This window comes from Trachypithecus francoisi, unplaced genomic scaffold (genome assembly GCF_009764315.1).
Source record: "Trachypithecus francoisi isolate TF-2019V2 unplaced genomic scaffold, Tfra_2.0 Lachesis_group7, whole genome shotgun sequence".
In the NCBI taxonomy this organism is placed as follows: Eukaryota; Metazoa; Chordata; class Mammalia; order Primates; family Cercopithecidae; genus Trachypithecus; species Trachypithecus francoisi.
In genome coordinates, this window is record NW_022681472.1 from 7,198,704 (window position 1) to 7,215,821 (window position 17,118).

At 38.9% G+C, this 17,118-nt stretch overlaps 1 protein-coding gene across 2 annotated transcripts in view; it reads right to left on the reverse strand.

Moving 5' to 3' along the window:
- The window catches only part of ST18 (ST18 C2H2C-type zinc finger transcription factor), a 146,438-nt gene that overhangs the window by 18,097 nt on the left and 111,223 nt on the right, over positions 1-17,118 (reverse strand). For both annotated transcript variants that reach the window (XM_033203630.1, XM_033203629.1), the window contains 6 exons: positions 14,961-15,076; positions 9,433-9,495; positions 8,594-8,662; positions 5,318-5,380; positions 5,136-5,216; positions 3,715-3,936 (listed from right to left, as the gene is read on the reverse strand). In XM_033203630.1, coding sequence (XP_033059521.1) covers positions 3,715-3,936; positions 5,136-5,216; positions 5,318-5,380; positions 8,594-8,662; positions 9,433-9,495; positions 14,961-15,076 — 614 coding nt within the window. The remainder of the gene's footprint in view (positions 1-3,714; positions 3,937-5,135; positions 5,217-5,317; positions 5,381-8,593; positions 8,663-9,432; positions 9,496-14,960; positions 15,077-17,118) is intronic.

The window sequence follows — 17,118 nt, forward strand, 5'->3', positions numbered from 1 at the left end:
GTCTCACCATATTGGCCAGGCTGGACTCGAACTCCTGGCCTCATGTGATCCACCTGCCTCGGCCTCCCAAAGTGCTGGGATTACAGGCGTGAGCCACGGTGCCCAGCTACAATTTTAAATTATATCTTCCTCTGCCTTCTTAAAGCAAAATAGCAGGTGATACAATGTATGTCGGGAACATAATTGCTTACAATATATTAATAAGCTTCAATAAAATCACAAAGATATGGCATAGCACTAAATGAGTTCTATCAATCACAGGACTTCTGATTTTAAAGCTACAAATATCCATAATTGTGTGTGTGTGTGTGAGTGTGTGTGTGTTTTAACATATCAGTTATCTTCTCAGATTGCTATTTTTTTCAAAGGAAATATTTTGTCATATAGAGATTTAAAGCAAGGTTTGAAAGTAGTCATTACATAAATATAATATGGATATAGTGTGTGGGTCAAATTGTTCTTAACCATCCTACAAAGTGTGTTTTGTAATTATTCCCATTTTGATTGAGAAAATGTCTATGCACTGGTGCCTGTGACACCTCAGCTTGGTGCCTGGCCCATGGTGAGGACCCATCATTAAACCTTAGGGGAAGCAGGATGACACTGGCTCTAGCATGCCAACCTGTATTCAAAGCAATTCCATAACTTTCCTGTGCTTGTTTCATCTTCTGTCAACTGAGGATAATTATAATACCTGTAGTTCACAGGGTTTTGTAAAGGTTTAAAGGAATAAACCATGCAAGCCACTTATAACAGTGTTGTCTATGGGTGAGAACCCCAAATACGTGTGAGCTATTTTTAGGTAACAAGTGATGGGAAAGAATACGAACAACCTCAGAGATTTCAGAACCAAATTTGTAACATATAAAAGCCAGTTGTGAGTTATATTCCAAGTCATATAAGTCATCCTGCATATATACACATAGGCTTAATATTATCTTCACAAACAGGAAAGGCAATCATCTGTGTTGAACCCCTACTGTGTGCCAGGCATAAGCCAGGTGTTTTGCGATATTGTTCCATTAAATTCTATACATAGGCCTGGTACAGTGGCTTGTGCCTGTAATCCCAGCACTTTGGGAGGCCGAAGTGGGCGGATCATTTGAGTTCAGGAGTTTGAGACCAGCCTGACCAACATGGTGAAACTCCGCCTCTACTAAAAATACAAAAAATTAAGTGAGTATGGTGGTCCCAGCTACTTGGGAGGCTGAGACAGGAGAATCGCTTGAACCTGGGAGGCGGAAGTTGCAGTGAGCTGAGATAACACCACTGCACTCCAGCCTAGGTGAGAGTGCGACTCCATCTCAAAAAAAAAAAAAAAAAATTATATGCACAGAAAAGAGAGAGTTTTCCACCTTAAAGAGAATACCCCACATTAAATACAGTCTCTTAAATATTTGAAATCACAAGAGAAATTCAATTCCATTAAATTCTACACATAGAAAAGAAAGAGTATTCCACCTTAAAGAGAATACCCCAAATTAAATCCAATTTCTTAAATATTTTAAATTGCAAGAGAACTTTTGAGTCAAGAATGCTGAAATCTGAATTACCTTTGTCTACATTCTTCACTGCTTTCCATCTCCTAGAAAATAAAACTTTGGAGGCTGAGTGCGGTGGCTCATGCCTGTAATCCCAACACTTTGGGAGGCCAAGGTGGGCAGATCACCTGAGGTCAGGAGTTCGAGACCAGCCTGGTCAACATGGCAAAACCCCGCCTCTACTAAAAATAAAAAAATTAGCCTGGTGTGGTGGCGTGCACCTGTAGTCCCAGCCACTCAGAAGGCTGAGGCAGAAGAATCATTGAACTGTGGAGGCAGAGGTTGCAGTGAGCCGAGACTGAGCCACTGCACTCCAGCATGGGTGACAGAGTGAGATTCCGTTTCAAAAAAAAAAAAAAGAAAAGAAAGAAAATGAAAAAAGAAAGAAAGAAAATAGTACCTTGGCATTAATATTGCAGCCTATGTTTTTGAAATCAGAATTTTCTTTCTCTCATACGAAATACATAATATGTAAACAGCTACCTACGATGTGTATTTGCAGTTTAAAGGATATGCTTTTTTTAGAGATGGGGTCTTGTTCTATCACCAGGCTTGAGTACAGGGGAACAATCATAGCTCACTGCAGCCTCAAACTCCCAGGCTCAAGCAATCGTCCTGCCTCAGCCTCCTGAGCAGCTGGGACCACAAGCATGTACCACCACCAATAAGCACTACTTATTTCCCCACTCCACTGTTAGTGGGCACCAAGGCTGTTTCCAGCATGGAGTTAGTAGAGCAGCACTGCTCAGATGTGGTCAGACAGACCTCCGGGTTCTCATACACAGAGATCCTCTGGGCATCAGTCTGGCTGTGTGCTGGGGCAAGTGCATAGTTCAGTTTTCAACTTGACTCTTTAAAGACAATTTGCTTCTTAAAGTGGCACTACCAGTTGCTCTGCCACCTACAGAGTATGGGAGTATCTGTTGCTCCACATCCTCACTAAGCGTTGGCATCATCATTTAAAACTTCTTCACTATTTTTAAAGATAACTTCATTATTGCTAACTGAGGGATGTGCTCACCACAGTACAGTATTAATATTTCATTATCAGGATCAATATGGATATTACTGAGGTCATCACAAGGAAGTCAAGCTACTGTACAGTAAATGTGCCATTAGGCACACTTGATTTGTGAGTGAAGTTCCTGAATATGAAATAATAATTCAAACTCAGAATAAAATAATGTGTGCTATTGTGGACATAGGTCTACATTTGAAAACCATCAAAAAATAAACCACTTGAAAAAGTCAAGTTTTCTCCATAAACAGGTTTTACTGAATATTTAAATACCTTCAAACAAGCAATTCCTGGAAGGCTTTATTTTCTGATATCATCCATATATATCTTTAGAACTGAGCAAAATCTCAAAAAGCCCCAATTTTGCCCAATGTTTACACTGCTCATATACAAAACATCAATGGTTTCCTAAAGCTTCATTGGATTTTAAACCAGCATCATGTACAGTGGCCCAAAAGATGAGACAGGACCCCACTGATGGCAGAAATATGTAGGGAAGCTTCTAATCTTTTCCTTTAGGTGGAATGTGAACCAAAAAGCTGGACAAAGATCACTACTGCCCAACAAAGGGCTTGGTTGAATGCGTGACACTCGGTGGTAAAGGAATTCAGTCACTGGGAACTATAAAAGGGTTTCCAGATCTCCTGTATCCTGCTGCTCACTTTGCAGTCACTGTGTCATTTTCTTTCTAGTTGCTGCAGATGAGTCATACCCTCCCAGTAGCAAAGTAACTACGATTTTGGCCCGAAATTGAGCCAGTCCATAAGACAGAGGGAATTCTATAAATATGTAAAATGAAAGTTTGCAATTATATAACATAATAGAAGAGATATCACCATTTGGAACTGAAGTAAACCATTTAATGACTGAACTGTTAAGAAATAGCAGCCTAAGCAATATTTTAGAATACAAATAAAACCAATTCTACATTTTCTAGAGCACTTGAAAACTGTGTAGTAATTTTAAGAAATAGAGAAAATAACATTTTTCATTCTTCATGCTCATCTAATATCTATATAACAAGACTTCATGTTATGATATCTCAACTGTTACAGTGAACAACCTTTAGGGGGTTGTTCACAACCTTCTCCCCAAGGCAGCCTAGGTGACAACCGATCACAACACTACAACAAAAAGACAGAAAACTCATGTTACCTTCGGTGGGTGACAAAAACATTATTTACATGGCCCAGCCCATTGCAGCCTGGCAAGGGACAATGTGGTAGCTCTTGCTTGTTCAGTTTCCAGGAGAGGGAGGCTCCATTGAGAGGATTCTCCTTCTGTCTCTTGGCAGCCAGAGGACAGCCAGAAGCTGTGCGGTGTGACGTGTATTTACCTGATATGTGACCTTGGCCATCACACCCTATCACAGGACATCTAGAGAGAAAGCAGAGACATTACCAGCCGGGAAGAAGGCAGTGATAGTCCTATGCTCTCCAGAGAACAAGCCATGCAATTATAGAGTTTTAATAAAAGATGCCAACATAACTAGCAAAACAGCATTGCATAAGCAGGCTCTGAGCTATGCGATTTTCATGCATTATCTCACTTAATATTCACTACAATCTACTGGGTAGAGAGTATTATTATCCCATTTTGCAGATGAGGAATAACGAGGCTTAGAGAGCTCGGGTAACTTGCCGCCCATTTTATAAGAAGTAGAGCCAAGTTCATGCCCACACTTTTTAGGTCTAGAGCCAATCACATAAGGACTATGTTGTGTTGCTTCCAAGGACCAAAGGTATAACACATTAACTGTCTTGACAGATGCTACATAGCACATTACTCATAGAATTGGAATTTAGGTTTCTAAATGTTTAAATATTGCATTTAGAACTGTTGTTGAGCCGGGCGCGGTGGCTCAAGCCTGTAATCCCAGCACTTTGGGAGGCCGAGACGGGCGGATCACGAGGTCAGGAGATCAAGACCATCCTGGCTAATACGGTGAAACCCCGTCTCTACTAAAAAATACAAAAAACTAGCCGGGCGAGGTGGCGGCGCCTGTAGTCCCAGCTATTTGGGAGGCTGAGGCAGGAGAATGGCGTAAACCCGGGAGGCAGAGCTTGCAGTGAGCTGAGATCCGGCCACTGCACTCCAGCCCGGCGAGAGCGAGACTCTGTCTCAAAAAAAAAAAAAAAAAAAAATAGAACTGTTGTTGAGAAAACAACTTAAATTTCTATGTCTATATCTGCATATATCATCCATGACCTTCCTTAGAGGAAGGAATTCAATTTAGATATAATTTCTCCTTAAGCAAAATTAAAGTTTCAGGGGAAAATGCTGCCATATTTATTAGTGTATAGCACTTCCACAATACTACTTTCCTTTAAAACAATTGAGAAACGTGTGAAATTGTTATTGTTTAAAAAAATATTTTGCATTATCAAAGAGCTGTGGAAATGTAGCTATAAATTGGAAACTTTTCTCAAACCACCAAATAGTTTGACTCTTGCTTATATTTAACAGGGTACACCTTCCCTGAAAGTCAATCTATGTTCAATTGTATCCCAACCAAGGTCCCTCCCATTTTGCCAACAAGAGACAGCTGACCCCCGTGTCTCAACTGTTGCACTTACTTCAGTTCAGGGTCTTCTTTTTCTTCCTTGGTAGGGGTCATTTTGACACCACCTTTCCTTGCACGAGGGCATCCGGACAAGCTGAAATAGGGACCCGACAAAGAAAAAAATAAAATTATGTGATCTCTCTGACTGCTGCCAACAAGTTCATTTCCACATCTCAGAATTAGGATTAATCCTACCTTCTGTGGGAAGCATAGTTTCCAGTCACGTGCCCCGAGCCATCGCAGCCTGGGGTTGGACACCTGAAAGGCACAGGAAGAGAGCATGGGCCGAGAAGTTGTAGTGGAGGGAGCGGGGGTCACACCCCAATTATTTAGGTTCTTTGGTAATCACATTAATGTTCCAAGTCTCTGCAGTTCACATGCAGGGAGGCGGAGTCACACAGCCAAATATAACTAAAAACAATGAGCTGCTTTTTGTGTGAGACTGTTTTTGCTTAAATATAATTATGTTTTGTTAATAATCAATTTAAATATTTTTTAGGGTATATGACTACTGAGTGACAATGGATTAGTTGTTATTTATTGTACATTCTTTTTTTTAAACCTCATCTAGAAGGGACTTGAAAATCAGTCCACAACCTTTTGCTGGACTTCTGTCTATATCATGCAAAGCTCTTACCTTTTATGTAAAAAGAAAAGTTTTCCAAATTATTATTATTATTATTGAGATGGAGTCTTGCTCTGTGGCCAGGCTGCAGTGCAATGCTGCGATCTTGGCTCACCGCAACCTCCAACTCCCAGGTTCAAGTGATTCTCCTGCCTCAGCCTCCCAAGTAGCTGGGATTACAGGCACACACCACCACACCCAGCTAATTTTTGTATTTTTAGTAGAGACAGGGTTTCACCATGTTGGCTAGGCTGATTTCAAACTCCTGACCTCAGGTGATCTGCTTATCTCGACCTCCCAAAGTGCTGGGATTACAGGCACTAGCCGCTATGCCCGGCCTCCAAATGATTTTTATGAATAATTTATTTTCTCTGATATGCTGTGCCACTATGATAATCCATTGATTTCAGATGAACAACAGTGATACATGTGAACTGCAGAGACTTGGAACATTTATGGGATTACCAAAGAACCTCCATTATTTGCACCTGGTCTATCCTGCCTCATGGTCCAAGTTAAACAGTCTTTGGGGAAAATCCATCAATAACTACATCAACAATCAACCATTAAATCCGGAATGAGAAAAGGGAAAAACGACAGGGAATCCAATTTCTACTAGGAATGCTGATTAGGAATAGGTTTCAAAATATTCTTAAATATAAAAGTTTATGTAGACTTTCACCTTTTTGCTGTCTTTTTTAGAAAATCCCAAATACAAACAAAAACTAGAGGCCATCATGAAATATTTGCTTTTCTGAATGCACACTGTGGTTCAGATCAAAAGTTCCATTTGAGAAAAACGATAATCCAAAGAAAAATGTGTTTACTATCCCTTTTCTTCAATTCAATTCCCCTGAACTTTCACAGAATTCATTTATATTCAAGTCTGAGTCAGAAAATAGGGAATAAATGCCTTTTATTTTTCAAATGTAATATAAAATGAGCATGCATCTCTTCCGGCTAACCAGAGCAACCTACATTGAGTCTTTTATCAACCATTTAAAGACATAATATGTATCTTCCATAATAAGAAAGTTTTACATGCTGGTCTTTTTCTATTAACATTTTTTAGTAAAAAAGTGGTTTTATAGCATATTGATATGGAAATATCTGTGCTGAATAACAGTTTTTGGGCATTCCCCATTAATATCTAAACAAGAAGTCAATAAAATGTCTCTTTGATTTTTCTTGCATGGAAGAAATTTTCTTGTATGGAAAAAACATATCTATGGAAAAAAAACCAAAGACATTACTTATTAGAAAGCTGCATAAAATATTAAATAATGAGTATTGCTATAGGATGTCTAAATTTACATAATTTCAGTGTATTACCGACATTTTTCTAGAAGTTAGTTTTAGAGAAAATATTTAAGAGACCCAATAGCTATAATTAAGATGTGGCAATGTAGAAATTTAGAGCTGATTCAGTAAGATATTTTGGTACATCTCACTCTTCAGTCTGTTAATTATTAGTCTCTACTTACTACTTATATTTTAGTCTAGAAAACTGCAAGTCAATAAAATGACTTCTAAAATCCACACTGACAAAGTAAATTGTACTTTACACCGAAAATGAGAAAAGTGGCCAGGCACGGTGGCTCACGTAATCCCAGCAGTTTGGGAGGCTGAGGCAGGCAGATCACCTGGGGTCAGGAGTTCGAGGCCAGCCTGGCCAACATGGTGAAACCCTGTCTCTACTAAAGATACAAAAAGTACTCGAGTATGGTGGTCGCATGCCTGTCATCCCAGCTACTCAGGAGGCTGAGACAGGCAATCGCTTGAACCTGGGAGGCAGAAGTTGCAGTGAGCCGAATACTGTGTCATTACACTCCTGCCTGGGTACCTGGGCAACAAGACTGAAACTCCATCTCAAAAAAAAGAAAAAAGAAAGAAAATGAGAAAAGCATATTTCATAGTTTCTTTTACTATTTTTGGTACTAAGATTCCAAATTTTCATATCTGTCCATTATCACATCTTCTTTCATAAACTTAATTTTTAAAATTTTTAGATAAAAATATTTTAAACAACTTGAAAAGGTGAAAGACTAACAAAACACTAAGAAAATATAATACATGAAATGTTACATGTGTTTTAGACACCAAACGCTGATGCTGCTGCCTATGTGTATTGTTTTACCAGTAGATGTAATAGCACTCATTTTTTCTAACGCTTTATTATTTGTAAAAAAAATTAATTAGTTTTGTTTAATCCTATTTCTTTATCTTTTAAAATTTATGCCCTATCGTATTTCTAAGGAGGTAAAAGGTAGACTATAAATGTTTATTGTTCTATATGTAATGTAATAAGATATGAAAATAAACAAATGAGAACTTTGTATTAAAAGAAAATGAGCAGGAAAAATGAAATCACTAAGTAAAAGTTAATATACATGTGACTTTGAGATCTTGTAGATGAGGCAGGAATGAGCCCAAACTGTTTTTGGCACCCAAAGTGAAAGGCAGTTGTATGAATCAAAATACTCAGCAGGTTAAGAATTATGCAATTTCCTTAACATTAAATGGCAGGTATGCTTTGTGACACCTTCACAGGTCTGATTTAATACATAGATTCTGAAATTTACAGAAAAAAGTATTGTGTTTATTACGTCACTCTTTTAAAAAATATTATACAATACAAAGCTCCCAAAGCAAGCAAATTAACTAAATTAAATTACAGTGATTTTGTTTCAGTCATCCCAGCGCTTTAGTGAGAAAGTGCCTTTGCTGTGATCTCAGCAGGCAGGACATACTGCTTGTTGCTGATCACTTGGGCAATGAATGGGCATTGAACGAGAGGGTCCTACCGTGTGGACGAAGGGCAAGCCGGCCATGCTTCCCGCACTTACTTAAGCTCCTGGGAGTTGGCAGCCATGAGGGATTTTAGAGTCTTATCTGCTAAAGGACATCCAGAAACACTAGAGAGGGATGAGGAAAAAAACACAACACAACACTGACATATACAAATCTGAGTCAAATGGCGTTCTGAGTCGTGAACATACGTTAAATTATTGGTGACTGGGGATTGGGAAAAAAAATAACTGGCTTTGAATCTGGCTTTTCTTTTCTCACCAGTCTGGGCTGGTGGCACTTCAACTGTTTCTCATAGACTCAGAGTTTCTGTTTATCAAATGAATGACTTTAGCCCAATGAGACTCCCCAGCTCTAACGCTCAGGATGCAATGATCACCCACACACAGAGTCTGTTCCTGCTGCACAACCAGGTGATGGTGCTTTTCCAGTGGGAAGACAAATCCCATCAATGGAGATAGTAGGTGGAAAGATTAAAGCAGCCCCTTTGCACTGTTTAATCTCTCGAATGCCTCAATTTGTTATTTGCCCAGGATTGAGGGTATTACTTTCCCTGGGGCAAATGTTCTATTTGAGTCACTCTGTTGTATTTATTCCTCATTCCACATGAGTCCTCAAGCCACACAGAACTGAAGCCTGACATGAACTCAACTTTTCACTTATAACCTGGACTACAGGATCAGGAAACCATTTTGATCAAGAATCATGATTTTTAGATCACATAATTTTATTTCTGACAAACCAAATAAACCAAAAACCCAACCAACTCACTCTCCATTTCCTGCTTCAGATAATACACGGCTAGAAAGGGTGAGAATAAGTATTTAAAATAGAAGAAGACCATGAAAATCTGACTGCACATGAAGTTATCAGGTACCTGCGATGAGACGCATAGTTTCCTGTCACGTGGCCACTTCCATCACATCCTGGTGTTGGACAGCTGAGTCAATAGAAAATACATCATTAGAGACAAGCACATTTCACAGGTTAATTTCCTCTGCCCAGTAGATTATGGAGGAGGTAGCTTCTCTGTGCTAGATAAGTTAACACAGTATAGGACATGCAGAAGCTAGTGTATCAAGGATTTATATTATATAAGAACCAGTGGACTACCTAAAAGAAAACTAAAAATCATAGCATGATGAGTTACTTTCTTAAGTATCTGTTTCAACATCACATTCGATTATTTGATTCCATTGATGTGGGAAAGTGATGTCCTAGTGATGTTGTGAGTTAGCAATCAAAGATGTTTCAATTCATTTGAAAAATACATATGTTGCTGGGTGTGGTGGCTCACGCCTATAATCCCAGCACTTTGGGAGGTGGAGGCAGGTGGATCACCTGAGGTTGGGAGTTCGAGCCCAGCCTGACCAACATGAATAAACCCTGTCTCTTCTGAAAATACAAAATTAGTCAGGTGCAGTGGCGCATGCCTGTAATCCCAGCTACTAGGAGGCTGAGGCAAGAGAATCGCTTGAACTCAGGAGGCGGACACTGTGGTGAGCCGAGATCGCACCACTGCACTCCAGCCTAGGCAACAAGAGTGAAACTCTGTCTAAAAAAAAAAAAAAAAAAAAGAAAAGAAAAAGAAAAATACATATGTTATAAAAATAAATATTAGAAACCCACGCTTTACTATGATACCAGCACCAATTGTATGACATATTCCAGAAAGAAATTTTTGTGAGTTTTTAAGAGCAAGGCAGCCTAGTAACTTTATAAACATTTTAGAAAACACTGAAAACCTTTGACTAAAATATAAACTGAAATTTTAGGTGGGAAAGTTGCTAACAGTATGAAGCAGGCAAGAAGTTTAGTCTGTAAAGCATTCAAGCAATTTCAACCAAAGCTTGAAGCCAGCAAAGACAACTGCTAATTCACCATTAGCCTAAGAATAGGCTCTCAGGCCATCTGCCAAGAATCTCTCTCCATTAAGATCTGTGCCCCTGCATTTCATTTTATCTCAGAACCTGGTCATGTCCTGTCCACCTTATGTGTGTTGTAAAAATAATGTAATCAGCTACTCAGGAAACTGAGGCAGGAGGATTGCTTGAGCCCAGGAGTTCAAGGTTTCAGTGAGCCACTGTACTCCAGCCTGGGTGACAGAGTGAGACCCCGTCTCTAAAATAATAATAATCATGAAAGAAGGTAGTTAGGAAGCAGTTTTCTTCCACAATTAATAGATTCCTTGGTTTCTCAGTCATTTAGTTTCCTCTGATGGTGTTCGAAAGTCACTCATTTGTAATAAGCGGGTGGACCCCAGCCTACTTAGTGTTATTTGCGGTGATGTCAATAATCAGAGGGGAACATCAACTATGCCAGTCATGCATCTGCTCTTTTTTTGACATCCTGCCTAAAGCAAGGCCTTATCCATATATACAGAATACAGGTTTTAGCTTTTTGAAGGGACGTTTTGGGATAGACTAACACTATTCCTATATTTTCTGAGTTATCACTTTCTAAGTATTTTTATTCCTGTGATCCACTTTCCAATCATTTTCAGGTATCTAAAGAAACTATAAGAGTTACAGCATTCCCGTCTTTCAAAGGAATGGTTGGTTTTCAGGGTCTGATCCAAGCTAAGTCATTCTGTCTCCTTTCCCCGTCCCTTTTCCTGGATGAGATATCAGAAAAAAAACTGTAAAAGCTATAAATATATGCTAGAAAGTAAAGACAAAAAACAGTTATTAACATTTTGACTGAGTTATCTTGCAAGTGCCATTCACTCACTAAATGTAAAAAAATCTTTTCTGAACATTATACAACTGGAATATTCAGAGAGGTGTTTCAATTGCCTGGGAATTCCCACTTTAGAAATATATCGCCACCTAGTGTTAAAAATAGCATTGCATTTTGTATATATGTTAATTTTTCTTTTTTTTTTTTGAGATGGAGTCTCGCTTTGTCACCTAGGCTGGAGTACAGGGGCTCAATCTTGGCTCACTGCAACCTTTGCCTCCTGAGCTCAAGTGATTCTCCTGCCTCAGCCTCCTGAGTAGCTGGGATTACAGGCGTGTACTGCCACGTCCGACTTATTTTTGTGTTTTTAGTAGAGATGGAATTTCACCATGCTGGCCAGGCTGGTCTTGAACTCCTGACCTCAGGAGATCCACCCGTTTCGGCATCCCAAAGTGCTGGAATTACAGGCATGAGCCTCCATGCCTGGCCTATTTTATATTTTTAAGTTACGCCCATTAATATTGCCAGGAGAAGCCAAGAAGTGCCAGCGGTTTTTAAACATCAGCTATAAATTACCTATAAAATATAATAATAAAATATTCATTTAATTAGCTGATAATTTATTTTTAAGTTTGGCGGTATTAAAAGTTCAAGAAATGAAGAAAGAACTGGAGACAACGTTATACAGGGAAAAGTTGCAGTTTGGAATTTTGATAGCTAGACTAAATTCCAAATCTAGAGTGAAATATCTTACATAATGACATGTGCCAATATTAGTTGGGTGATATATTTTGGGAAGGTTTTCAGGTGAAAATACAAAAATTGGAAGAAAGAAACTAACTAGTTTTCTAAATAAGTGGCACTGAAACTGTAAGGAAATTCTAAGATAATTAGTGACATCCAAAATGTCCTAATGCAAACAAAGTTTTTGATAAGTAATCAAGGTACTGTTAAAACACAAAGTATAATATAAGGACAGGGTGACATGGAATGTAGTATGACTTTTACAAAACAAATATACCAAGGCAGACACATGCAAATAAGTGATAGCCATCAAAGCACTCACCCTGTCTAAAATGCATGAATTAGGCTGGGCACAGTGGCTCACGCCTGGAATTCAGCATTTTGGGAGGCCATGGCGAGTGGATCACCTGAGGTCAGGAGTTCGAGACCAGCCTGGCCAACATGGCAAAACCCCATCTCTACTAAAAATACAAAAATTAGCTGGGTGTGGTGGTGGGCCCCTGTAATCCCAGCTTCCCAGGAGGCTGAGGCAGGAGATTGAACCTGGGAGGTGGAGCTTGCAATGAGCCAAGAACACACCACTGAACTCCAATCTGGGAGACAGAGCAAGATTCTGGCTCAAAATAAATAAAATAAAATAAAATAAAATAAAATAAAATGGATGAACTATGAGGCCTCTGAGATAATAATTTCTTAAGAATTTTTGGAATGATTATATTCCAAAAATCATTCATAATCTTTTTGAAATCCTTCCTCTTTTATATTTACCTTCACACCATGGAGAAGTGCCCTTTGCAAAATAATCATGCTTCATTTTTCTGACCCAAAATGGTAATGCAGGTTAATTTTCAATCTTTTGCACTACCTTTAGTTTGGGATGACTTTTATCAATTTCCAACAATCTACCTTCAAAGGATAAAAATTTGCCATTTTTGAAGATATTAAAAATAACACATGGAAAAAAATATACACAAAGATGAAAAGTTTCTAACAGCAGGTCCACGTGGGAAAAGGTGTCTGGCTGGCCTATGTGGCTTCTAAGAAGTTTCTAAAAAGTGAGAAGTGGCTTCTAAGGTCTCAAGTCACTGAACCTGAAACAGTGTTCAATCCGATTTAAGTTCCAGCATGTTTGGAACCATTCGTTACCATCAACCACCAAGCCCCAGGCAGACATCAAGTTTATAAGGGAGCATGCTATTTCAGCCAGTAATGTTTGCCTACAAAATCCTTCGAGAATGCAGAGTCTAAGCTTATTTTAAAGTCATTCACATGTCAACAGGGCAATCGGATGACAGACTTGGAATAATTTTTACTGAACACCTACTATGTGCAAGGCCCTGTTGTTGGCACCTGCATTTGAAATGTATTGCCTGCTCCCAAGTCACTGTCCATGTAGGTGGGTAAATAAGAGGTTGCACAGTGCATATTATACACCAATGGTGTGGACAACGTAGAGAAGAGGAAATAAGGGGAAATAAGAGGTTGCACAATAAATATTATGAACCAATGATGCGGACAAGGTAGAGAGCAAAGACAGAGGAGAGAAGACCCCCAGCACCCACTTTGTGCTCTCTGAGGCTTTGTTCTTGGTGAGGGAGGCAGAAAATAGAGTGGAGGGAAGTGAAGAAAAGATCTGGGAATGGGAGCATCAGGGCTGGGGGTGGGGAAGCACAGTAGCCTGAAGGCCTCTCACATAAGTGATGTTTGAGAGAAGAGCTGTGCTGAGGGAGGAGAGGATGTGGGCCCTGCAGAGGCCTTGGACACAGCATTCTGGGCAGAAGGAACAGCAGGCCTAATACCCTGCCTAATTCCTGGAGTGCTTAGGGGAAGCAAGAAGCACAAAGCGGGAGGCTGGGGGAGGGGAGCACTCACTGCTCCTGTGGGGTGGTGGGTGGACATGTGGAAGTCACAGCAGGGTGGTAGCCAAGGAGTCCTCAGCAAGAGTGAGTGCAGATAGCAGGAAGGAAGGGTTCCAGGATGGAGCTTAGAGGCACCCTACTCTTTAGATGGCTACACATGAGTCTAGAAGGACTAGCAGTGAGATGAGGGAAGAGTCCAGAGGTGAGGCATCCTAGAGGCCAAGTGTAGACAATGGATTGTGGAGGGGGGAGATCAGTTCTGTGGCATCCTGCTGCCTGTCAAGTAGGAACAGGAGGCTCCAGGACCAAGATCCTGACAGGGGAAGGGGATGCTGAGGGAAGGAAGGTCCCTGGAGATCTGTCTGGGAAAGATTCAGGAGGGAAACTGCCTCATACAGTAGCAACAACTTTCTGGATATGTTCAACTGGAAAAGGAAGGGGAGACAGAGAGTCCAGGTGGAAGCTGGGTCAGGAGAGGTTTTTACAGTTTTTTTTCTTTGAAAAGTTTAAACATATTTTTGATGAGGGATATAGAAGAGAGGGTACAGGCCTGTCCTAAGTGGACGAATTACTCCTTGCTATAAACTTTCATTAACTGACAGCTTTAAATAGATTTATATATGAGTAGATTTGATTAATATTTAATCACACATGGGAAACAGTTTCCTGCATTTCATTCACTCATTCACCCGCTAGTACATAACTCGTACTTACTGCCTTCGGGTACCCTGCCCTTTAAACTCTTCTGGGCCTCAGAACCCCTTTGAAAATGTGATGAAAACCAGTAACTCCCTTGCTCAAATAACAATTTACATCAAGTGTCAGAAGGTTGGTAGAGTCCCCGAAGTCAACCCTTAGATCTGCGGGTCAATGGTTATCAGGTTAAGAAGCATTCTAATTGTATTATCTTATTTTGTTTTTTAATAAACAGGTTTTAAATTCTGTTAGCATATGACCATGTATACCCTCTTAGCTCAGGTGAGGTGCATGTCTAACATTTAATTGCTGACTGGTAGAAATCACCCTAACGTCAACTGTATAAGCCAGGATATTGTAACTCTAAGTCATGAACTTGAATCTTCGTTCCAGAATCTTAGAGGGCATGGCACTGGGCACTACTTACGTGATTAGTTCCTTTTTGAGATCTCTTGCATGAAGCTTGGGTTTAGGGCTTGGTATAGAGGCCTCTCCAGGAAACTTTTTTTCCTCTAAATTTTCTAGAGAGCTCACTGGGTCTTTCTGGAAAAGAAACAAACACACACAAACAAACACAGAAGTCATTAGGGAACCCTGGAAAGACAACTAGATTTAAAATCACTGGGACTAGGATTGAGTTTTGGCTTTGAACTTGGACTTGGCTGAAATACCTTAGAGGATTTGTATAAGAAATAAATAAAATAGGCCAGGGAACGTGGCTGATGCCTGTAATCCTCAATCTTTGGGAAGCCGAGGCAGGGGGATCACAAGGTCAAGAGATCAAGACCATTCTGGCTAACATGGTGAAACAACGTCTCTACCAAAAATACAAAAATTTGCTGGACATGGTGGTGCGTGCCTGTAGTCCCAGCTACTCAGGAGGCTGAGGCAGGAGAATCACTTGAACTCAGGAGGCAGGGGTTACAGTGAGCCAAGATGGTGCCAGTGCGCTCCAGCCTGGCGACAGAGCAAGACTCCATCTCAAAAAAAGGAGATAAATGAGATAATAATACGTCCTGGTTATAACAGATCTTTATCCTAAGTGAAGAATGAAAAAGTGGAATTGGTATGGAACACCTTTCAAAAGTTCACATTTTGGCAAATATGATTACAGAGGTAGGTATTTCTTGAGCCATGTAATTAGTATTTTATTATGTTTCAAGGTTTCTTGTATTAGGAATGCTCCCTAGAGAGCACAGGAATTGCTTATATGTCCAGCAGTCATAACAGCAGTAAAGCCAAAGAAATATTGCAAAAATGAATCACACAAACTTTTAAGCAGAAAAGGGGGAAGTTTTGTTAACTGAATGCCCTTTTTAATGTACAAATAATTAAGATCTAAATTATTCATTTAAATACGTAATAACTGAGGCTACAGTATTTTGGCATTTAATTTGATCTTTCTGGATAATTCCTTTTACTTTTGTATTACTTCCCGTTTTTCTGAAATTACCTATTTTGCTAAATTAGTATCCTGTAGCACTTTCCTTCCTGGATGGAATTTCTTATCGGATGTTTCTAATTTTCATGCTCTTCTCTTAAGTTTAATACCAACCTTGATTTCATAAAGAAGACTCACTAATCTTTTCAAAGAGTTTATTTACCAAGTGATGTATTATTTCACAGATAACAAATGATGGTTTTTTTTCGATCACATAAATTAGCTTACTTTCATCATTAATCTTGTATTCAGTAAATATAATAATTTCTGGATTTAATATGAAAATCAGATGAACTAATATAAAAAAACTGTCTTCTAAATCTCAAAAGTACTGATATATTTAAGGTAAGTAAACTATTTTGAGTTGTTCAAAATAAATATTTTTTAAATTAAATGAATATAAAAATACTATAGCAAAATATAATTTTAGTAATTCTGAGTCTACATTCAAAAGCAATGAAAAAAAAAAAACAAAATTCCTGGATTTTCCCAACCAAAGAAAAATTCTAAATACTGATCTCAGTCATCAAGGCAAATGTAATTTTTTAAATTAATTACTTGAATAACAATTCGATCAATTATTTTACACAAGAGCCCATTGTAGTAAATACATCGGTACACTGTCTCAAGCAAGTGACATTGTCTTCAGATTACATTAATGAAACCTGATTTAGGACAATTTATCAATATTATTGATGGTGTTAAGTGTTCCATTTGTTTTACTGGTAAATGTTTGAAAATAGAAGCCGATAAAAATACACAATTTAAAAATAAAGAGAAATGTGTGCTTGATCATAATTCCACACTAGGATGCAAAGAGAGGTGCTGGTTTAATGCTGCCTCCATGGGATCTACAGCAAAATAGATGATTAGCGCTTATCCTTTTAAAGTTTTATGCTGTAAATGGCTAAAATGAAAAAAATTCCAAATTTTAAGGCCTTAAACCTGATAATTCCACCATCCACTTTATTTAGTCCTATCTGGATTTGGCCTGAGTAGTATTTTCCACTATAATTTAAAAATGTCTTGGCTTTTTGAAAGTAGATACAAATGCTAAATCCAATATTGTCTCAACGTGGAACAGCCTTTGTTTTTCTGTTTAGATGCTGATTTTTTTTTTTTTAATGAAAATGGCATAAAGTAA